General features: G+C 42.0%; 1 protein-coding gene across 1 annotated transcript in view; it reads left to right on the forward strand.

The window, feature by feature from the left end:
- The first annotated feature begins 2,282 nt into the window (after positions 1–2,282).
- Positions 2,283–23,632, forward strand: part of GALM (galactose mutarotase) — a 52,870-nt gene continuing 31,520 nt past the window's right edge. Inside the window, exons 1-4 of the mRNA XM_019647774.1 lie at positions 2,283–2,721; positions 10,292–10,446; positions 14,182–14,388; positions 19,075–19,156. Coding sequence (XP_019503319.1) covers positions 2,532–2,721; positions 10,292–10,446; positions 14,182–14,388; positions 19,075–19,156 — 634 coding nt within the window. The 5' untranslated portion in view covers positions 2,283–2,531. The remainder of the gene's footprint in view (positions 2,722–10,291; positions 10,447–14,181; positions 14,389–19,074; positions 19,157–23,632) is intronic.

Genomic DNA, 23,632 nt, shown 5'->3' on the forward strand with positions numbered 1-23,632 from the left:
ATGAGGGCCAGTGACACTGCCCTCCACAGCTAAGATGCTGAACAACAGCTCAACCTGGAGCTGGGTTGCCATGAGTCGCCGGCAACGGCATAGGCTGCAGCCCCTGTGGCAGTGGGTTGCCATGGGCTACCGTATACGGCCAGCAGCCAGTGTGAGCGGCCAGCAGCCAGTGTGAGCGGCCAGCAGCCTCAGTGAGCGGCCGTCCAGAAGCCGGCGACTGATATGCCTCGCCCGGGAAGAGCGCAATGATGGTGCCAACTTGGACCAGTGAAGCAACCTCCTCCACAACTAGACTGAACAACAACAACAACAAAAAAAACACACACACAAAATGACAGCAACTTGTCTGTTCCCCTTCCCCCAATTCCCCAGCACTGTTCCAATTCCCCAATAAAAATCTTTTAAAAAAAGCGAAAGGAAAACGAAATCAAGAAGTGTACTCCTTACATCTTAGAGAGACATCTAAGATGTTTCATTTTCTACCAAGCCAAGCTACAAGACTTTCCCTTGTGACATCTGTCTTTGGCCATTCAAATGCATTTATTTATTTCCGTGACAACATAACTTTGGCAGAACATTGAGAACTGGCAGCTGAGAAAAGAAAATGCAGTCTTCTTGCTCACAGAAGAGATTCTAAGACATCCTTGCTAACACGGCATTGACAAAAGGGTTTGTGTATGAATCAGCCATAAATGTTAAGTGGGCTGATGAGGATTGCAGAGTTTATGAGAATTTCTGATGAAACAGCACATAAGAGTGCCTGTCAGTTGCTGGATGAGTGTGGAGCAGTCTGTAATTCGACTTGTTTGGGTCTTTTTGTTATTATATGTTAGGTTTCAGTGAAGCCTGTAGGAAGCTTACATTTTCCCTTGCTATCAGAATTCCCCTGCTTCACGAATGAGAATTGAGGCTTTGTGGCAAGAATGCTAATTATTCCTTCCAACCACACAGACAGAAAGGGCTGAGAGACAGTTATGTTTTATCAGCATCTGATTCCAGGAACCTGATCCGAATTCTCCAAAGTTCCTAATCATAGATCCTTTAGGCACTCACCACAGTCTAGTTGGATCCCCTCTGAAGTACCTAGGAACCAAACCAAAGGCAACATCAAACAAAGACTAGATGAGTATGCAGTCAAGTAAATATTTTCAGGCTTCCAGCATCCTTCTTTCCTTCCTTCCTTCCAGCCTTCCTTCCTTCCTTCCTTCCTTCCTTCCTTCCTTCCTTCCTTCCTTCCTTCCTTCCTTTCTAGGTCCAGTACTGTCTAGAGTTGCCAGATTTCACAAAGAAATACACAGGCTCCTGTATGTTACCTGACAATCCAATTAAGGCCCTTAATAGCTGTATTTTAGTCCTCTGTCATCCAAGCCTATTTCGGGGGAAAAAGAAACCCTGAGATTAGTCATCAAAACTTAGAGCAATATTTCTCAAAGTTTGGTCCCAGATAACCTGCATTGGAAGAACCTGGGGGATTTGTGAAAAAGGCAGATTCCTGAATGTCACCATAGAATCAAAAATTCCAGGGACAGTACTGAGGATATATGCATTTTTAAAATTGCCTCAAGAGCCGGCCGAGTGGCTCAGTTAGTTAAGAGTTCGCTCAAGAGTGTGAGCTCTGAGCAACAGCGGTTCGATTCCCAGCCCAAGCTGAGCTGCCACCAGGCAGCAGGATGGGTCAGCTAAAAAAAATAAATAAAAAAAAATCTCCTCAAATAATTCTGAGTCGCACTAAAGCATGACCATTATATAATGACCTCAGTGTCTTCCCTCTCCCAGCAATAGATACTTAAGGCCTTTCTCTGCTTGCGGAAAGGAGGTAATAAAAGTACAGTACCTAACATTTATGAAGAGCTTAATAAATATTTGTTGCCTTAATCCCTTCTTAAAGGAAGTTTGAATTTCAGAAACAAGAGGAGGTAGGTACCCTTTCCCAGTGCCCTGAAGAAAAGAAAGCAGGAGTCTTCTTCTGATCACTTTCTTATACACCTGACCATCTACCTCTGACCCTGTCTATGCTGCTACTCTGGGCCTGCGGTCAGGAGAGAATTTTCCCCCAAGATCTGTCACACTGTCCCTAATTCTGTTCTCCGTATTTTCCAGCATTTTATCTGAGAGTCAGCCACCAACATTAATGAACAGCTCATTGCTCGTTGAGAGCCATGGGCCAAAGAATGGGGTACAATCCTGCAGACTCAGGATTGGGGTTAGAAAGACTACAGGCCCCAAAATGCAATTTCACTTTCCAAAGACTACCATTCCCAACATGCAATGCAGCCCGAGTTAGCAAAAGAAAGGAACTGCAAACCTGGCTGGAAATTTTGCCTTCAAGTCACCCTTAGGCAAACGAATAATTTAGAAAGGCCCCAAGAGGATAGATATTTTTTGCAGGAATGGTCACTCCCTAAATCCAGGCAAGGAAGGGGAGGAGCCTGAGCCGTGTCCCGCCCCTTCTCCTGTAAACTTCAGTCGCTCCAAGTTTGGCGGCAGGAGTTCCAAAGGCCGGGAGTAGCAGCACACTTTGAAACTTCTCAATGGTGTCGGTGACTAGAACCGTGTTTGGAGACCTGCCCTTGGGGGCAGGGACGGTGGAGAAGTTCCAGCTGCAGTCAGACCTGCTGAGAGTGGACATCATCTCCTGGGGCTGCACCATCACGGCCCTGGAGGTCAAAGACAGGCAGGGCAGAGCCTCAGATGTGGTCCTCGGCTTTGCCGAGTTGGAAGGTGGGTTGAACTCTGCCCCTAGGCCGCTGGCCGGCCCCAGGCCTACTCTGCACACGCCCCTCCTGCCGGATCGGGCTGCTTGTGGAGCAGGGACCTAGGGGGAAGGTCCCGAGCTTGGGACGGTCAGGAATGCTTGGATCCCGCTAACTCACTGTGTTGCGATTCAGTGCTTGGGAAAAAGACAAAATGAATAGAAACAGCTATAGGACTTGGCCTCTGGTTATCCATACAGGCTTTGCCTCGATTAATTTCAAAAGTCAACGAGGGTAAGCTAAAATTCCAGCAACCCTGGAGCGACCTTTGAACTGCCTGAGCTTTATAAGGGCAGGAGAGGAAAAAACTGGCAAGGGGGTGTGGCTGCCAGTAACTTCCCCTTTCCCTTTCTGAAGAAGGAAAATCAAAGACTTGCGTCTTCTGCTTCCTTTTTCCTTGATCAGATTCTTTGAGGCAGTGGTTTTCTCAAATGCTCAGGGGGTACAGACAGCTTATCCACTTTGATCTAACCAGTGGGGTTAGTGCCCAGCACCCCCTTGCTGCTCAATAACCATGTAGGAAATGGAACAATGAAGCATAGAAATGAAGTCTCCTTCTAAGTAGGGTGGACTTTTATTTTGTTGGAATCTGTGGGCAATTAGGATAACCTATTAATTTATGCATTGAAAAACTGTTAATTCAGTTATCTCATTCAATGAGACAGACAAGGTCCCCACCCTCATGGAGCTAGCAGTTTAGCTGGGGACATAACCTTTAGCCAAATAGTTGCATAAATAAATAATTACAATTGCACTTCGATCACAACAAACAAAAATGTACATACCGTGTTTCCCCCAAAATAAGACCAGGTCTTATATTAATTTTTGCTTTAACAATCCACATTTATTCATTTACAAAATCTACGTTTATTCAAACAGTCATGTCTGGCTGACAGCCTTAACTGGGTCTTATATTTGGGGTAGGGCTTACATTACAAGCATCCTGAAAAATCCTAGGGCCTATTTTCCAGTTAAGTCTTATTTTTGGGGAAACACGGTAGTGGTCTCTTAGCACTAGGGTGTAACTAGAGAGAAAATGAGGTCTGAAATAAAGTTGGCAAAGGGAAACTCCCTGAGAAGTAATACCCTCTGCTCAGTGGTAGGGGTGTGGACAAAATCTGTTAGGGAGGAGGTTTGAGGTTTTCCTTTAGGTGTGTCTTTCTGTTTGTTTGGTTCTTTAGATATCTAGCATGGCTCATGTTTGGAGGTCAACAGAAAACTCTTGGGAATATTGGTTTTCCCTTAGGAGACTGAAATTTGCTCCCCATATCCTTAACAAAATGTATTAGAATATTCCTGAGGGTCCTATTCCTTGCTCTCTGGTTGTTTTTATCTGCCTTGGAGCTTCCACAGCTTGTCTTGGAGAGTGGGTAGGTAATCTTCAGCAGGATCTCTTTAGTAACTTCAGCAAGTCTGTTACGGGAGACTCATGGGTAGGAAGGTATAGGGACATGAGGAAAATCAGCTCCACTTCCCCTTCCTCTCCAAGTCCCCTGGAATTTCTGGGGTTAGGGGTTCACATCTGTCATCAAAGTCAGAAGACGAGAGGGTTGACAAGTGATAAAAGAGGATTCTTTAGAATCATTTTGCTTAATCACCTCTCTCTGTTAGTAGCATAACCATTTTCTAGGTTGAAACAGAACCACCAGGAGATGACTTGACTGGTGCAAAATTGCCCATGGAGTCAAAGAATTGGATATATGGCCTACAATTAATTGCAGAGCCAGAAAAGAATTGGAAATGATAAGCTAAGAGCACCCCCTTGTATCATCTCATTTCCATCTGTGCCTTATCACCATTTAGGCCCTACACACACACACTCAGTTCTTAATGTTTTTAGTTCTGATGTGAGTCACATGGATCTTAAAGCACAAGGTGTCTTTCTGGAATTCATATGAAATGCGTGTCATGATGACATGGCACCTGGGAAGCACCAGGTATAGGAGTGCTGATTTTGTGAGGGCATTTATACAGTTGTCTCTAAGAGTCTATGACTCGTGGCAGTCTGGGTGAAAAAAAGTATTATCCCTAAATGGTCTTAAAAGGGAGGAAAAAAAAAGTGATCCTCTCAGATTACAATGATCTGGTTTGTATCATCTTGCCCTCCATGATACTGACATCTCTTGAGAAAGTGAAATAGCATTTTCTTAACCAGGATGCATCACAAACTTCACAAAAAGTATCTAAAATATGCTAGGTGCTGGATCAAGAGAGATGTTTTCATTCCTATGCTATAATGTAGATAATTTGATTATTTATTTTAAAAGGAAATCAAGCTGCTTTCAAAAGAGATGTTGAGAAAGAAAGCCCGGAATATCAAGTAACACTTCCTACAGCCATCTTTGAGGTTATTGCAGACGGCCCTTTGTTCCCTTTTTAAGGCCCTGGCTTTCGGTTTTTTGTAGATTCTTTTTAGTACTGCTAAAGATAAAGAAGACTTCATATATGTCATAACAGGAAGCATAATTGTCTCAATCAGATTACAGTCATGTACCAAATAACAACGTTTACATCAACATCCAACCACACATACTACGGTGACACACCCTGTAGCCTAGGGTTGTAGTAGACTTTACAAACCAGGTTTGTGTAAGTGCACTCTATGATGTTGGCACAACAACGAAATCTCCTAACAATATGTCCCTGTTGTTAAGCCACATGTGACTGTAGTATGAAATGGTGCTCTGCTGCTATTTTGATCAAGTCTAGTGTATTAAAACCCATGTTAAATTGGCAACAGTGGTTGTTTTTTAAGCAAGGACTCTGGGTAGCTGGGGTACAGGAATAGGAAGGACTTACTTTTCATTATATAGTCTTTAAGAATATCTGAGTATGTTATATAAACAAACAGGCAAATAACTTAAAAGCAATAAGATATGACAAAGTATATCTTATTCATTACCGTGTCCCAAAAATGTTTTGAGCCATGGGGAAGAGCTAAGCATGGATAATTCCATTAGACATGGCCCTTTTATAACTGCCAGGTTAGATGTGAACGCTCTCCAATTTCCCAGATTGATTATATAAACTGCTTGGATGATGGCCATGATCAGAGGTCAGAATGATTCAATTTCTTCCTGGGAAAATGAGATCTTTCTTCTGTAGAATACTAAAGAGGTAAATCATATGATCTTTTAGTTACAGGCTGGAAAAATCAGTCATGTCTCCTGTGAGTTTTTCTACCATTTTTTGTATTTAAAATATTTTTAAATGTTTTTCATCTGCATGTCCCACCTGCAGTCATTCTTCTTTCAAAACCCGTGATGAGAATATTTGCTTATAAGCCACAGGTATAAACAACCTACCCATACAATCCATGCAACTCCTTTCCCTCCATCTTCCCACCAAACACCCAGTTACCACCCAACACCTAGCTATTATCGCCATGAGAGCCACTGTAGAAAAACTAGAAAAAAATAAGCTTAGTGCTTTTAGAAAACCTGAGTTCATAAGAGGGGATGGAGGGAAAGGGACCAGTTTAGAGGCTGCAGTTTAATATTACAGATGTCCAAGAGTGCACTTAGGGAAGCATTAGGGATTCCTTGTTTAAATCTGCTTTGTCCCTTACAGCTATGTGAGCTCCATTTGTTTCCTCACCTGAAACAAATGGATAATGATGATTAAATGTGCTATCGGCTGTGATGTTGTGTGACTATGGTGAACAATTAATAATTTTTATCTCCTTTCCTTCCTTTGCCCCTAACTATCTTCCTTCACACTTTGAACTTCTTATTTCACTTTGTTAACTGCAAAAAAGAATGGCATGGAGATTCATCGGGGACAACCAGCAGCCATTTAAAAATAAAATATTTGGGATCCTTAAAGTGCTTGTCAATTAAAGTAATGTTTGTTTTGCTCAGAAAGCCAAAGGAAAGTTGTTCAGGGTATAGAGTTTGCGACTGAGACTCGTGTGCAATTTTGTTTGAGACTTTAGGGCACTTGGGCGAAGGTTTGGGCTGTCCAGGATGGATGTCATAGCTGGGATCCTTGGGATGTCAGAGAATGGAAAGGGCCACATAACCCATGGTTAAGCATTTATTAATAATATATTCTGACCAACCCCATGCCCAGAAAAAAAGACAGACTTTTCCCGTACCCTTTATTCTACGTCAGCAATTAACTTGAATAAATCTGCATTTAATCTTGATTAAATCTGGCTTGACCTAGAAACTTTGCTCTTTTTCATGTCAAACCGTGTTTTCTGTATTTCCAAACAAGCTTTTTAGTCATATCCTATTTAGGATTTGGAGACTGTCACTTTTTATAATTCCAATTTAATATAAAAGCTTAGTAATATATGAAGATAGTACAAAATCCATTTGTTCTGAAGAGCTTTTCCAAGACAGTTGGGAGCAATGGTTTCTGCTGTCCTTATGGTTTAATCTTTAAAAACTCTTCATCTAAACTAAGGACCAACAAGTACTTCTTATCTCTATGGGCTTATTAACTGTTGCTAGGAAGTGGTCCCTTCTGAAGGCATTCTTACAAACCCATGAGGCAACAGCTTCGCTATTGGATTTGTTGTTGTGTTAAGCATGTGGCTGAAAAAAAGTAAGGGCTCAACGTACACTTGTTGAAAAAATTCAGGTGAGAGTCAAAAATAGATATAGCCAAACAATTTTTGAACAAAAATTCTGCTTTTCTTCACATTTTTGAGCTCGTGCAAAGCAAGTGAATGTTCCACATTCTATGTCATCAGAAAAATACAAAGTAAAATAACAATGAGACCTATGAGAATGGCCAAAGTTCAGAACACTGACACCACCAAATGCTGACAAGGATGTGGAGCAACAAGAACTCTCATTCATTGCTACTGGGAAAGCAAATGATGCAGTCACTGTGGGAGACAGTTTGGCACTTCTTACAAAACTAAACATACTCTAAGTGTATGATACAGCATTCGCACTCCTTGGTATTTACTCAAAGGAGTTAAAATTTCATGTCCATAAGAAAACCTGCATATGAATGTTTATAATAGCTTTATTCATAATTGCCCAAACTTGGAAGCAACCAAGGTGTTCTTCAGTAGGAGAAAGGACAGATAAAGTGGTATATCTAGACAATGGAATATTATTCAGTGCTAAAAAGAAATGAGCTATTAAGCCACAAAAAGACAGGAAGGACCCTTGAATACATATTACTAAATGAAAGAAGCCCATCTTAAAAGGCTACATACTGTATGATTCCAACTATACAACACTCTGAAGAGGGCAAATCTATGGAGACAGCAAAAAGACCTGTGGTTTCCAGGGGCTAGGGGGATGGGAGGGATAAATAGGCAGCACACAGATTTTCTAGGGCAGTGAAAATACTCTGTATGATATTCTAATGATGGACACATGTCATTATACATTTGTCCAAACACATAGAATGGACAACATCAAGAGTGAACCCCAGTGTAAACAATGGACTCTGGGTGATTATGATGTGTCAGTGTAGGTTCATCCATTGTAACAAATGCACCACTCTGGTGGGGGGTGTTGATAATGGGGCAGACTATGCACATGGGGGGATGGGGGTATATGGGAAATCTCTGTACCTTCTGTTCAATTTTGCTGTGAACTTAAAACTGTTCTAAAAAATAAAGTATTAAAAACAAACAAAAGCAGATGAAGCAAAACCAAGAAAAGATTGTTTGGCCCTTGGGGACTCCTTTTGGTTACCCAGTGTAAGGGATTTTAAAGCTACAACTTCAAAGAGAGAGGAGGGTGGGAGAGAGGTGGGAGCTGGTGGAGAGATTAGCCTGGCCTGTGCTAAGAGATGGTGGTCAGTTCAATGAACCAGAAAGCCTTGTGCTTTCCAAATGATGTGAAGCTCAAGAACATGTACTCAGGAACCACAATACCTGAGTTCAAATCCTGGTCCGGCCACTAACTAACTAGCAATGTGTTTTGGGCAAGTTACTTAACCTTTCTGTGCTCAGTTTCCACACCTGTAACCTGAGGGTGATAATAGTGTCAACCTCATAGAAGTGTTCTGAGGATGAAATGAGTTAAATGTAGAGACCCTAGAGAGTGGCTCAGACTTAGAAAGCGCTCAGTGTTAGCTAATATGATAGCCTATGGGCAGGACTCAGGACCTGCAGATTAGCAAAGAGGTGAACCAGGAAAGACCTGGAAGAGAAGGATTAGTGTTTCACTTATGCCCAACCAGTTGAGTAATGGGAACCTGTGACCTGTAACTAGCCTAATCAGTTCAGGGTCTGTATCCTGAGAGCCCTCCAGCTGTGGTAAAAATAGTTCATATCTTGAATTACATACTCTCCTGACCCAGTAGATGTGATAGATACGCAGTGCCACAGGCAAGAAGAATGGAAATCCAGGGGCAGCTAAGTGAAGAATAAAATAGAAAGTACCCTTGGTGATAATACAAAAAAAAAAAAAGAAAGAAAAAGAAAAACTACGTCCAAACCTCAATCTCTGCCATTGTAATCCGAACTAAAACATTATAACATAGAGGAACTTAAAGAGAAGGAAAGTACTGTAACATGACCATGCACAAAGTTGTAAGTACAAGGACGCTAGACTGCTTTTCATAGCCCCCTAAAAAGCTGACAACAATTTATGCTCATCAATATGCCATGTAGCTATCAAAAGGAATATGGTAGATGGATATGTAGTCACATGGAGAGATCTTAAGACATTTGGTAACTGAAAAACAATGCGTACAGTAGGACTCTCATAGAGAATATATGTGTTTGTATATTTCTAAGTGTGTGTATGTAGTTAATTAAAACAAAACAAAGTGTACGTGCCAAACTGTTAGCAGTGGCTGTCACTGGGAAGGAGAGAAGTTAAGAGATGAAGGAGGGCTTTCATGATTTACTCTTTATTAAGGTTGCCAGGTTTAGCAAGTAAAGATACAGGATGCTCAATTAAATCTGAATTCCAGATAAAAACCAGATATTTTTAAGTAAGTATGTGGCATGTATAATAATAATATGGACATACTTATACTCAAATATTCATTTATCTGAAATTAGACTTAACTGGGCATCCTGTATGTCTTCTGGCAAGCCTATTCTGTATACTTAAGTATTATTTAACACTCTTTAAAGGGTATTTTCATATACTAATGCTATGGGGTTTTTTAATGAAAAGAGAAAAAAATAAGATAGTTTTTCTCAAAACTACACAAAAAAAATATAATTTCTAGTTAAGAAAAGTGATTGGCCTAGAAAAACATTACAAAACAGCATGTATGCTAAAACCTCAGTTTTATGAAAGGCACATATATGCATAGAGTAAATGACAGAAGGCTATACATAAGAATATTAACAGTGGTTCTTGCTAGTGATGGGATTAGGATGATCTACATTTCTTTTTGTGCTTTATAAAGTTCTTTAAAAATGTTTATTACTTTTAAAGGGAAATGCTTGTGTGTAGAGACCACTATTTTTCTCTGCTTCCGTGAGGACTTGGATATGCCCAAGTGGGTTCTGCTTGCAGATTCCCTCGGAAGACAGTGATGGGCAGCGGTGTGAGCCTCACCTTCGATCTGAAGTTTTTAAAAAACTCTGTCATCCTGTGTGCTTGCAGGGTACCTCCAAAAGCAGCCCTACTTTGGAGCAGTGGTGGGCAGGGTGGCCAACCGAATTGCCAAAGGCACATTCACACTGGACGGGAAGGAGTATAAGCTGGCCATTAACAACGGGCCCAACAGTCTGCACGGAGGACTCAGAGGGTTTGATAAGGTGAGTCGGGGCCATTGGACATGATCCTTACCTGGCACCTTTCACAAAGTACCTTCAAGCATGCATTCTGTTTGCCAGGCCCAATCCTAGGCCCTGGAGCAAAAGCATTTGGAAAAGCAATACCCGAAAAAGGCTGCTCCCATGGATTGGGGGAGCAGTGGCCCTGGCCCTGTTCCAGGACCCATCCTTCTCTAGCTCATCTGACCGTAACCGGCAGGGGAGCCCTGAGTGGAAGGATGAAGACCTTTGACTTAGGAAAGACAAGGAACGGCTTTCTCACAGCGTTGGGATCAGGGAGTTGGGCTGACCTTAGGCACAACAGGAAAGTGGATTAAAAATAATACCTAAACACTTACTATGCCCGGCATTTGAATATATGATCTCTCACCCTTACTAGAGCCCTGTATTATCACCAAATAAGAAACTTGAGGCTCTGAAAGGCCACTCGCTCCTAAGTCAGGCTGCCTGGTCCGAAGCCCTCATTCCTGCACTGCAACTGCTGGTGTCCTCCAGGACCAAAACCATGGGTGCCCCCAATCCATCCCAGCCCCCTGTATCTGTCATGAAGCCCCCTCCCCATGCAGTGTGGTGCTGCATCCAGGCTTACCCTTCCCCTGAAGTGCCTCATGCCTCAGAATTCCCTGTTTCTCCCCAGTTCCCCTTTCCACAATAAAAGTCCCATTCCCCAAGTGAATGCCAGTGAAAACAAGGTTAGGAAAATGAGGTAGGCATGCCCGGCCTCCTGCTTCCCTGGCTAGGTGGGAATCTGCTAGTTAACCCCCAGTGACTCTCTTACCAGTCTAATTTCAGGCTGTGAGGGAGAGTTTTTTGGTAGTTAACTTGCCTTTAATATATACCAGCTAGGTTATTTCCTAGAGACGAGCCAGAGAAAACAGGAACACGTATGGCAGTTAAGAATCACAATTTCTTTTCAGCCTCTGACCACCCATCTGTCCTGTTGAAGGAAGCTGGTCACTCTCTGTTTCCCCTGTCCCCCCAACTTCCTGTCTGTGGCCTAGATACAGACTGCCCCATCAGTTCCCCTTTCCTCAGTGATGGGACTCCTCGCTCCAGGGAGGCATGCAGGCAGAGGGTCTCTGGAATATGCCAGGTCCGTGGGCAAACCCCAACCAGAGGAAGTTAGGCCCAGCTCTGTTTGGACAGGCATCTTCAGAGGACCCTTGGAACAGCACCTTGTCCTTGCTTGTTCTACCTCCCTCTATTCTACTGGTATTTTCTGTGGTGTTGCTTAACATGTATGCCCTGTATGAACACAGCAAATAGGGACTCTATGTATATACATATCTTTGAGGGCAGTGTGCCTACTGTGCCCCTTCTGTGAACCAGGGAGCATAACAGGATGGGGAATTCTAAGGCTCACAGTACAGTGCGGGAGTAGGACCCTTACATAAATAACTGTTATAGGTGGGCAGCAACACCCATAATATAGATGCCAGTGGAATGGTAGAGGAACTAGGTACGGACAAATAACAACTGGGGAGGTGGGATTTGAACTGCCCTTGAAGGAAGGATAGCATTTCATTTCATATGTGTATATTGGAGAGAATGATTTTGCAACAGCCCCGAGAGAGGTGGGGAAAGACTTGTAATGTTATGGAGCCATTGAAAATTTTTGAACAGTAGGTTTTGATATAGTAACGTGAGCAGTATCAGGTGAACTTAGTTTTAAGTTGTGTTTGATCTCAATAGTTACTGAATAATTGTTGGCTTAGAGGTATGTGTTTTTCTATTTATATCAACACATTTTTTAGAAGATGAAATTTGAATAATCTGACAAGTTTAGAAATGGTATAAGTAGGCCTAATGGTGCAAATTTGGAAATTTGGAAACTACAGGGTCAGGGAAATCCTTCCATGAATAGGAATTATACTTTCCATGGAATTATACTTATCCGATCGTACTGGTTTACACAAACACCTTCCCATTGTGTCCCTTCTCTAAAGGAGAAAAACCAGGTTTCAAGTTAAGAACATTTTCTTTCAAATATTTTATTCCTAAAATTTTCCATTTGGAGGATTCTTTTTTCTCTCTTAAATCACACATATAGCAGGTTTTATATATAAAGTGTCTTGGAAGTTCAACATTTCTGGGAGATAATTGGAGTTGAAATTAATTTTTTACTAAGGTCAGTGAATTTGTTTCAGATACCAGCTGCTTTCACGGTAGGTGAAAGCAGAGACCTCCGTTCCCGCTGGGCTCCCCTTCCTGGCAAATACTGTCAGTGGGAGAAAGGCCAGCCGTGCCAGGAGAGGGTGAGCAGAGCCTGGGCTCGTAGGCTATTCCTCTGGCCCTCAGGAATTATGATCTTTCAAGTCCATTTGGAATGACCGTGTTTTTGGCCTCAACTCTTCTGTTGAAAATGGAGATTTGAACAAGACATTCACTGAAACTAAGATGTGGAATAGTGTAGACAGCCAGGACTGAGTTTGAATCCTAGCTCTGTCACTAATTACATATAACTTTAAACAAGATTTTTTTTTGCTCTTTAAACAAGATCCCCCCTCACCTCTCCCCCACCTTTAAACAGTGGACATGAAGTATGAAAGGGTTCTACTCTACTTCCTTGGGATGTGGAGGGTGGAAGTGAGCAAGTTAACTCCACTGAACTCAATTTGCTCATCTGTTAAATGGGCGTAATAATATTAGCTGAAGCCCCATGAAATTGCCGCTGTTCAACTATTTTGACCTACACAGATGGTAAAAACATTTTTTGGTTCCACCAAATCCTTACCTTGCAAAATGATTTATGTAAAGTACCAGGTCAGTGGCTGTTGACCTCATGTCTGCAAAAGGCTCCTATACTAGTGACCCCAGGGCTCCCCAAAGGGAGTGGGGGTCTCTGGCTACCTTGTCCTCTGATGGTGGAGAATAAGACCACTTGGTTCAAATCTACTGTCTTACTAGCTGTGTGGCCCGGGGCAAGCAGTTCACCCTTTCTGAGCCTCAGTTCTCTCATCACTAATGAGGATAATGGTATCTATGTTAAGTCAGCTTTGAGACAGATAAGAGAGTGCCTGTCAAGTTTCTAGCAAAGTACCTTGGCTCATGATGGGCACCTGATAAATGTTGGTTCTCCCTTCCCCATAAGTGTCATCTTGAGGCCTCTAGGGCTAAGTTGAGAGAAACCACTGTTAATCCAAGATTTCTATTTCCAAAAGCAAAAAACTCTTTTAGAAAACTTTTCTTCATATTTTTCTTGCTACTCTTAGAATCATAATTCTTCCTATTGGAACAAGTACCTTCTTATTTGTTTGGAACTCTGCCCAGGAAACATTAAGAACTTCACAGTGTTTTTTTAATAAATATTTGTAAATAGTACCCCCAGGAGAGAGGGGCTGATTTATTAATGTTATTTTTAATACTATTAACAGATAGCTGATCTTGCTATATATGACACTCAGAATGGGGTGCTGAGGTTTAAAAAAAAAGTATCAAAGAAGGGGAAGAAAATATTGTAGACACATGTATAGATTTAAGGAAAGGGAGTATGGGGAATATGAGTGAGTAGGTAGAGAGAAAAACTACTTTTCTCTCAAAAGCCTCTTTTCTGTACAAAACAGAATTTTAGAATGATTCAAATCTAGGCTATTATTCTAAGATCTTATTGACTATATAATCATTTCCCTTCCTGGAATTAGTTGTCTTTAATATTTAAATGTGGCATTTAGCTTGGGATTAGAGTGACTAAACAGTTTCGAAAACACTTTTTTCTAGGTCCTCTGGACGCCTCGGGTACTGTCAAACGGCGTCCAGTTCTCGCGGGTCAGTCCAGATGGTGAGGAAGGTTACCCTGGGGAGTTAAAAGTCTGGGTGACATACACGCTGGATGGTGGGGAGCTCATGGTCAACTATCGAGCACAGACCAATCAGACCACACCGGTCAATCTGACCAACCATTCCTATTTCAACCTGGCAGGCCAGGTAAGTGACCTTGCCTCTGCTCTCCTGCTGTGGTGTGAGGTGTAAAGTGTCTCTTTCTCTCCTGCGATGCGCTTTGTGGAATGACCTGGGGGAGTGGCTCAAGAGACAACCCAGTACAGGATTACTCTGGTGATGGGGTCGCCCTTGTGATGATGAAAATTGCCCAGCAAAGCATCTGGCTCATAGAAGGTGCTCAATAAATGGAAGTTATAGAGAAAGATAGGATGAATACATTGTACTGCCAAGAGAATGATCTGGTTCCCTACACTCAGACAGCTAACTAGCTATTTTAAGAAGTCCCTGTCATCTAACTACACCATGTGCTTACCTTTGCTTTCCCTACTTCACTCCTATCCGCCGCAAACCCCCCCCACCCCCCCCACCCCCGCCAATTACTTACAATTAAAGTGCTTTCCACCCTTGGATCTTTGGAAATATACTTGGCCCAACCCCTTTAGATATATACTGCCAAAACTTGTGTGTTCCCACTGCACAGCCTACCCTAACAGTGGGGTAGAGACACTGACGACCCCCCTTAGGTAATCTTTAAAGTACCTCATTCCCTCCTATTTGAGGAGGCTATTGCCTGAGACAGAATAAAAAGGTTTAGCTGAACTCTGGATTATATCTATGACTCCCTCTTCATCTGAAGACCCCATCATTCATTGTCTACTATACTTGAATCATTTTGGTATGATTTCCTACCACAAGATGATGTTCACAGCCGACTGGTAATATCTTGCATGTTCGCCCTTTTTTAGGAGTTTGCTGATGAGGTGCTGAATTTTTTTTTCTAGGATCTTTTCAAATAGCATGAATTACTTGGTTCTTATATAATTTCCAAAGTTCTCCCTTTAAAGATAATTAAGATGGTTCTTCACCTGCTTGTCCCTTATCTTCAGGAAATTTTACCATCCTTCTTGAGATCTTAAAGACGAACCAGAACACCAAAACAAAACAAACATGCCCAGCCATAAGCGGCTCTGCAGTCATGTAACTAAAGACCCTACTTTTTAAAATAAGTTCAGAAAGAAACTTGACAAAAATGGAACCAGGCCCGGCGGAGTGGCGCGATGGTTAAGAACTGGCTTGGGACGCCAGAGGGCCCCGGTTCGGATCCCACATATGAGGGCCAGTGACACTGCCCTCCACAGCTAAGATGCTGAACAACAGCTCAACCTGGAGCTGGGTTGCCATGAGTCGCCGGCAATGGCATAGCTGCAGCCCCTGTGGCAGTGGGTTGCCATGGGCTACCATGTGTAGCCAGCAGCCAGCGTGAGCGGCCAGCAGCGGCCGTCCAGAAGCCGGCGACTGATCTGCCTCACCCGGGAAGAGCGCAATGATGGTGCCAACTTGGGCCAGTGAAGCGACATCCTCCACAACTAGACTGAAGAACAAAAGGACAGCAACTTGTCTGTTCCCCTTCCCCCAATTCCCCAATAAAAAATCTTAAAAAAAAAAATGGAACCAAATATTAATGGTTTTATGTAGACAGTAGATCATGGTGATTTTTCACTATTTTCCACATTTTTGTATACTAAGAACATCCTATTTTATAATCAGGAGGTAGCCTAAAGGAATAGATTCAGAAATAGAAAGAGAAATTATGTGAAGTTTTAACATCTGCCAGTATGTTCCAGTGAAGTAAACAAAATGGGAATGTAAGGTTCACGAAGGCTCTTTTCATTTACCTGGTAGGAGGACCCTCCTGACCAGATTTTTACACCCTTCCAATCCTGCAGGGACTTGGAGTGACAGGTATTTCTGAATCTCTTTCCAGAAGCTGAATAGTTGCCCAGATCACAGACCCCACACAGAAGGGTGGTCAGTGGCAGCTCCCTGCTGTATACTGCCTTAGTAAGTGCAGCTCAAATCCCCAGCCATTAGTTTCAGAGTGAGGATGGGCAGGGGCCATCAGCCTGTTGGGTAAGAGTTGATAGTCAGTCAACAGGCTTGGGTTGAAGGGACCTCTGTATTTTCAGGACACCTCTTGTCCTACCCGGGGAAACATAATCATGTGTCTTAAACCCTCCCCAGGGAAACAGGTAAAAACTTGATGTTTAAAGTAGTTAGCCCATCTAATATATTTTCTTCTTTTGTAAGTTTTTAAAATTTAATAGCAGTATTTTTGTTCTACTTGGGGCCAAGCTTTGACGCATCACTTCTAAATTTGAGTGTTGGAGGCTTGGGGGGAAGGGAGAACTGTGTTTTTCAAAGAATGGAAAAAGTATGTAGGTTGCAGGTTGCTTGGGGTTGTTGTTTTTTGGTTTTTTGGGGTTTTTTTGTTTTTTTTTACTGCTCCTTCCTTTGTATAACACAAAATTGGGAGAACATATTTCTTATTGAAACTTTCCCTACAGAGCTATGAAAGCAGGCCTGGGGGAACTTGAGATGTGGTTCTGATATGACTGGGTAGGTTTGTCACCAAAGGCTACCCAGGTTCTTCCATCTTTCCTTTCTGTTTCTTCAGTGTTTTGGCTTTTGTCTTCAGGCTTGTCTCCTCATGGTTACAAGATGGTTGCCACAGTTCCAGGAATCACCTCTTCATATAGTCTCATCCAGAGACAAAAAAGGACCTATTCGTTTTTTTCATATTTCTAATGTTCCATTTTTAAGAACAAGCAAAACTTTTCCCAGAAGCTCCCCAGCAGACTTTCCCTCACATTTTGTTGACCAGAAGTGTGTCCTATGCCCTGCCTAACCCAACCATCAGCAAGGGAATTAGACCAGTCAAAAGTTGTCCTCTGGGGCCAGCGAGGCGGTCCTTCCCCTGAATATATAGCCCAGCATAGGATAAATCAACAGGTCGGGGTTCTTCCAGGGGAATGGGAGAGTGCTGGGAAAGGAGTTGCTATGGCTTTGGGGTAGTAACCAATAGTGTCTGTTATATCCTGTTAGAGGTGGTAAGAGCTGAATGAAGGCAGTGGTAGTAGCAACGCATAAAAAAGTCTTTAAAGCCCCACGCAGGCCACGATGAGCTCTATAAATGGTTAATGGTGCAAACTAGTAGCAGCCAAGCAGAGTTCACCAAAACACTGAACTCAGATGGGCCTCAAGTTCTGTTTATGTATCAGTATTCCTTGCCAAGTTCTCATCAGCCTAGAAAGGAAATGAATCCAACAGTAATATTCCACCAGAGGAGATCATTGTATTATTCCAGGGTCAGAAGAGCCATAAAATCAAGCATGCTTCCCTTTAATGAAGGAATGTTAGTGTTGCTTAGTGACCCAGGTAACCATTCAGAGACTAGGTGTCTAATAAATGTTCCTCTCCGTCTCCTCTTAGGCCACTGCCTAGCATCTTGGACGCATCCATGTATTTGGTGTGTGATTTTCATATTGAATCATTTTCTTTCTGCCCTAGTGCTAAAAAAACGAAGAGGAAAAGGAAATGCCTAAGCAGCTTTATTCATAATAGTAAAAAGCTGGAACAACGTCCATCAACAGGAGAATGGATAAACAAGCTGTGATATATTCATACAATGAAAGACATTATACTCAGCCTCAAACTGAGCATTGAACAGATAGAGCCAAGGAAACAGTCTCAGATTCTCTTCCCTCTTCAGGGAAGAGACTTCCCTCAGTCCCAGAGGCCTCTTTGGTGTTGGCAGTACCCCTGAGGAATGACAGGATGGCAGTAGGGAGAGCCACACAGGAGATAACCCCTCGAGTCTGAGCTGCCCTGGGCAGGGGTGCAGACCTCCAGTTTGGACAAACAAAAATGTCTCCAGACATTGTAAAATTTTGCCTAGCAGGGCAAAATCGTCCCCAGTTGAGAACCACTGGTTTAGCTTATTTTTGAGCATTCACTAAGCCCTCACCAGGCTCCCCTTCCAGGTCTTTTGCTGTGAAGCTTTAAAATAGACTATTAATCATTTTTTTAAAATTCCTTCAATTTGAAACATACATATGTAATTTTCCAATTTGCAACAGCCAAAACTTCTTTACTAAAGTCTTCCTCACAAGAATCCTGGAAAAAGGTAGGAATACCATTAGCCCAGTTTTACACAGAAGGAAATGAGATTCTAGGAGGTTAAGTGACTTCCCTGGGACCACTCAGTGAGAGCCGGAAGTGGACCACAGGCCTTCTGACCACTGACCAGCCTTTGACTCGCCCAGGAGGGCAGACTGCATCTTTAGCGGGGAGACAGGCAAACGAACACTCAAAGGCAGGGACCCCAGTCCTGACTGCTGGGCTTCTGTCACGTAGCAGGGTGTGTGTCCTCTGGGTGGGAGCTGGACCAGAAAAGGGGTGACATGCCCCACCACTGATGAGCCTGGAAGTGATGCCTTGGCTACCCTGTAAATTACAGCTCACCCACCCTTGCTCTTCTGTTTGTCTGTCATGTGAGGAGAGTAGAAGAAACCCCTACTAATAAGCCAAAATCCAAAAGGCTTTCAAACTACTGTCTCTCTGACTTTTCACCTTCCTAATTCCATTTAGAAAAGAAAATGCACACTGGGGGTCACACTTGAAAGCTTCTTCCAAATGTATCATCTGCTAATTTGGAGCCCTAACTACCCACACGTAACTGAACATGTGACTGACTCATCGCCATAAGTCAAACGGGATTTCTAAAGTTTTTGTCAATACCTGAAAACATCTCTGCAAGAGAAGTTATTACGCCAATATCTAAAATAAGACTAAGCTTTAAATCTTTTTTTCCCCTACCTTTCCTCCCCCCAGGGTTCACCAAATATTTATGACCATGAAGTCACTATAGAAGCTGATGCTTTTTTGCCTGTGGATGAAACCCTGATTCCTACAGGTTGGTAAATTTAAACTTTTTATGGGAATGCAGAGCTGGGGTGTGTTTTAAGGAGCACTGAAACTTCATTTACCTAAATTTATTTTCCCTGTTGGCCTAGCAAAATACCTATAATGACCATGATTAGTCATTTATTTTGATTAAGGTTGGGTGGGCATATAATTAAACACCCAAACCAGGACTCTTTTGAGAAGGAAAGGGGATGCCATTAATAATTAAGCCAGGGCCACAGGCATGTACTGGCACAGTCCCCAACACACTAGGTCACATGATCATCCTAGCTGAGCCTTAGACTCCCAACATTTGCCACTGAAATGTAAATGTGTTACTTCTTAGCATCTTAGCTGAGATAAATTTACTTCACATTACCTCACGAGGATAGAACATGACACAGTTTTTGATAGAAAAGGAAGGAGTAGGATGTGTTGTACCCTGAGGAGGACAAATGCAGATAAGTCACCTCTGAGACACAGTTTGGGGGAGGGGGGGTGGAATGGGGAGAGGGCAAAGTATCAAAAGGGAAAGTGAGGTGCTGCCAAAATTAAAATTCGTGTGTGTGTGTGTGTGTGTGTGTGTGTGTGTGTGTGTGTGTGTGTACTCCTAAGTTAACTGTATTAAGATCATCTTGGTTGTTATTATTTGGGATCAAAAATACTTTTGTTCAAATAGGCAAATCCATAGAGATAGAAAACAGATTAGTGCGTTGCCAGGGGCTGAGGGCAGAGAGTAACGGGGAGTGACAATTGGTATGAGATTTCTTTTGGGGGTGATGAAAAGATTCTGGGATAGTGGAGATGGTTGCACAACCTTGTAAACATACTAAACACCACTGAATTGTTCACTTTAAAAGGGTAAATTTGATGGTGTGTGCATTACATCTCAATTTGAAAAAAATAAAGAAAAAAACGAATCTTGTTTTGTGTGTTATTTCAGGAATGAGTGGTATAGTTTTATACTAGATCGTGGGTGCACCCACACCTGCCTCCAGGGGACAGAGGGATGACAACAAGGTGACTGCGAGGGGTGCTGTTGTTTGTGGCGGCTTATAGAAATTTACTTGAAGTAATTACCCCAAAGCAGTAGATAAATATTTTTAGTGGGATTTCATTAAAATCAGAGATCAGGTGAGTGTAGAAGCCATAGTCAAAGAAAACTAAACAGAAGTAAAGAAAAAAGGAAAAAAAGAACAGAAACCCAGAAGGACACAAATACTTCTGCATCAGCTCCCTGGCAATGCCCCGTGACTGATCCAGGTCTCCTGCCTGTGTCTGACTGAGACTTCTGGGAGGTATTGCCTCATGACTCCTTTGTCAGATTGCTTCTGTCCTGTGGTCCAATTCTCTCAGGCTTCTCTTCAGGGCCGCAGCCCTTGATAAACCCATCTGCGAGCAGCTGTGTGTGGAAGGTCAGGAAGGCCTTCTGTTAGAATGATAGCATCTGAGTAATTAGAAGCCAAGGCCACCATCTTAACCAAGTCAACAAGGTTTGCATCACCAGTAATAAGGCGTGACCTCTGATTTCATTAAACGTCCCGTCATATGTGCACTGAAAAAGCACATATGTGTGGTATTCTGTCAACAATGCAAAACAGTCCCTTCAGGAGAAAATACCTCATGAACCTCATTGAGGACAGTCTACAAAATAATCGAGTGGTACTCTTCAATAGTATCAAGATCATGAAAGACAAAGAAAGACTAAAGAATGGTCACAGAGGAGACTAAGGAGATGCGACAACTAAATGCAACGTGGGATCTTCGTTTGGATCACGAGGCAGAAAAAAGGCAATAGTGGGAACACTGGTGAAATGCTAATGAAGCATGTAGTTTAGTTAATAGCATTGTGCCCATGTTAAATTTCTTAGTTGTGATCATTGTACCATAGTCATGTAAGATATTAACATTATAGAGAGGTGGGTGAAGAGTACACAAAGATAAACTATTTTTGCAACCTTTCTGTAAGTCTAATATTATTTCAAAAAAAAAAAAAAAAGCCCAGGGCTCCAAGTAAGATACTTTAAGTTTACTGAGCACCCGCCTTACTTTAGGTGAAGGCTTTGTTTTATTTTGGCCTCTTTGAAACAATGGAGTTGTGTTTATGGCTGCTAGCTCAAAATTTTTATGAGGAGAAAGGTAAGAATGTGAGCCTGCATATTAAAGAGCAACTTTAGTTAACAGCAGAAATGAGAAACTCCCATAAATATAGTGACTATAAAACTAATTAGAATAATAATAAGAAATCAAGATAAATGTATTCAAATTTTTGACATTACAGCGTTGAATGTTTTCCTGGCTCCAGGTCTATGTTAAAAGGCTTGTGTGTTTGTCTTGGTGAAGTGTGTCATCTTCCAATATTGACATGGCTCAGTAGATGGACATGAGTAAGCTGGCCCATCTTGTCCTAGATGCAGAATTATTGCATTAAAACTATAGGTTGTGAACTGCAAGGAAAAAATAGCGGTAGCTGCTGTTTTGTGACGGATAAGGAAGAAAATGAACTGCGTAGCTTGTAAATGGAAGTGATGAGATAAGTATATATTTATTTGTGTCTTTTTAAAAAATCTTAAGCTACCCTGTTGAGTTTTCATTCGATGAAAACCACACAAATGCCTAATTCATGCTGTGTAAAGATTATTTGTCATGACTGTAAGAGGTAATTGTGGGCAAGCACAGTGGAACTTAACATGCAATCTAATGGACTGCATAAAATCATGTTTGTCCCAGTTCTGCACTGTAAGTGGCATTAGCATCAAACTCTATACTAGTGTTGTACATCTGTGAAGGTGAGTAGGGTGTGAGAACTCTGGACTCGGAGATAAGAGCCTGGTCCTAGTCGTGGCTTTGCTGTTAACTAGCTAGGGGACCTCCAGCGTATATATTGTATAATGCTTTAGTATTTAACCTCTCTACTATCTTATTTCCTTTTCTGCAAATGGAAGGGACCTTGAACTCAATCCAGTTTCTTTGAACCAGTAACTTTTCTTTAAAAAACAACTTGGGAGACTTATAGGGGGTTGCCCAACTTTTCATTTTGCCGACTTAGAAAGCCATTCATATATAGGACTATTAAAACTATATTTGGGAATGTATGTATGCTATATTTCAATAAATTTTTAAAAACTAATTGGGATAATGATGAAGAACAGAGATAGACTACATTTATTTTTTAAAATCCCAAAGTGCTGTTTATAATCACTATCTTTTCATAAAAAGAATATTTTAATATCACAAAAGTGAGGGAAATTTAATCTCGGACTAAAGAACAATCCTTTAGATTGAATTCATCTTGCTTTGTAAAGGAGTGTGACAGTAGATTATCCAAATAAGTCTCAGTTTTCTGTGAACCAGTGAAAATTTTATCATGGACTCATGATTGAGAACCAATTAATTTGTCTGTAAGGTCACTTGTAGCTCTTACACTCTGTGATTCTACAAGGCTCTTAGTATATAACATTTTACGGCTATTTCCACCACATTTCATATCATGAAAGTAAATAAGTGGCAGAGGTTGGCAGTAAACTTCGTTCTCCTTGCCTATGAATGCCTTCTACTCCATAAATCAGTTACTTTGCTCACCATCCCCATCCTGGGGTGATTTCCACCCCAAACCCTTGTTGTGTGTTTGTTTTTAAAAATCTGCCTTCCTAGGGTCATAAACATCCTCTTTATTTTTACTTGGAGCTCCTAGAGAGAAAAGTCTCTCTTAGCATCATTGCGTCAAAAAAGAAACCAAGATCTCCTTAACTGCAACCAGTGTCGCAAGAGCAGGTAATGACTGAACATGTCTGAAAAAGCCGCTTGTGCAGGAGAACTGGGGTGCGTTTGGAGGAAGCTGAGGGCAACGTTTTAACCCTGAGGCCGTTTGTCAGCTCATTCCTTGAATTTTGTGTGGGTTTTCTCCCAAATGCTGAATCTGACAAATTGCAACTTCTGTAGCTTCATTTGCTCAGCCTCCTATGGGCTTTCTGCCAAGTTCCCTAGGCTGGCTTCTAAACTTGCTATCTTTCTGTGATACAAAGATGCTTTAGTAGTCCTGGGCCCCTGCCTTTTGTGATGATTAATTTATACTTATATTTGTTTTTCAACTCCTTTTTATTTGCTCCTGATAAGAGCTGTAACCTGACCTGCTCTTGAGGCAAATGCTGATGCAGATCTAAACTTTGGGGGTGTTTTCACCTTGGTTACAGACACTTGGTAAATAATGTTTCAGGTGACGGGAAAACCCATTGTCAGGAGAGAACAACACCTCTTACTTTACAGTAGCTGTAATACTGTGGTACTCAGTGAAAAGGGACCTTCCCTGTATGTGTCTGGGGAGGGGTGAAGTCCTGTCCTTCCTTGTGTTGGTGGCTGGCTTACTGATTGGGTGCTATCACGTAGAAAGGAAAGGAACACCTTAGCATACAATTTTGGGGAGCCAAAGCAATCACATATGATGAAGTCCCCTCATCTTAAACTTATAAGCCCATTTGGACCTTTA

Source organism: Hipposideros armiger, unplaced genomic scaffold (assembly GCF_001890085.2).
Source record: "Hipposideros armiger isolate ML-2016 unplaced genomic scaffold, ASM189008v1 scaffold_116, whole genome shotgun sequence".
In the NCBI taxonomy this organism is placed as follows: Eukaryota; Metazoa; Chordata; class Mammalia; order Chiroptera; family Hipposideridae; genus Hipposideros; species Hipposideros armiger.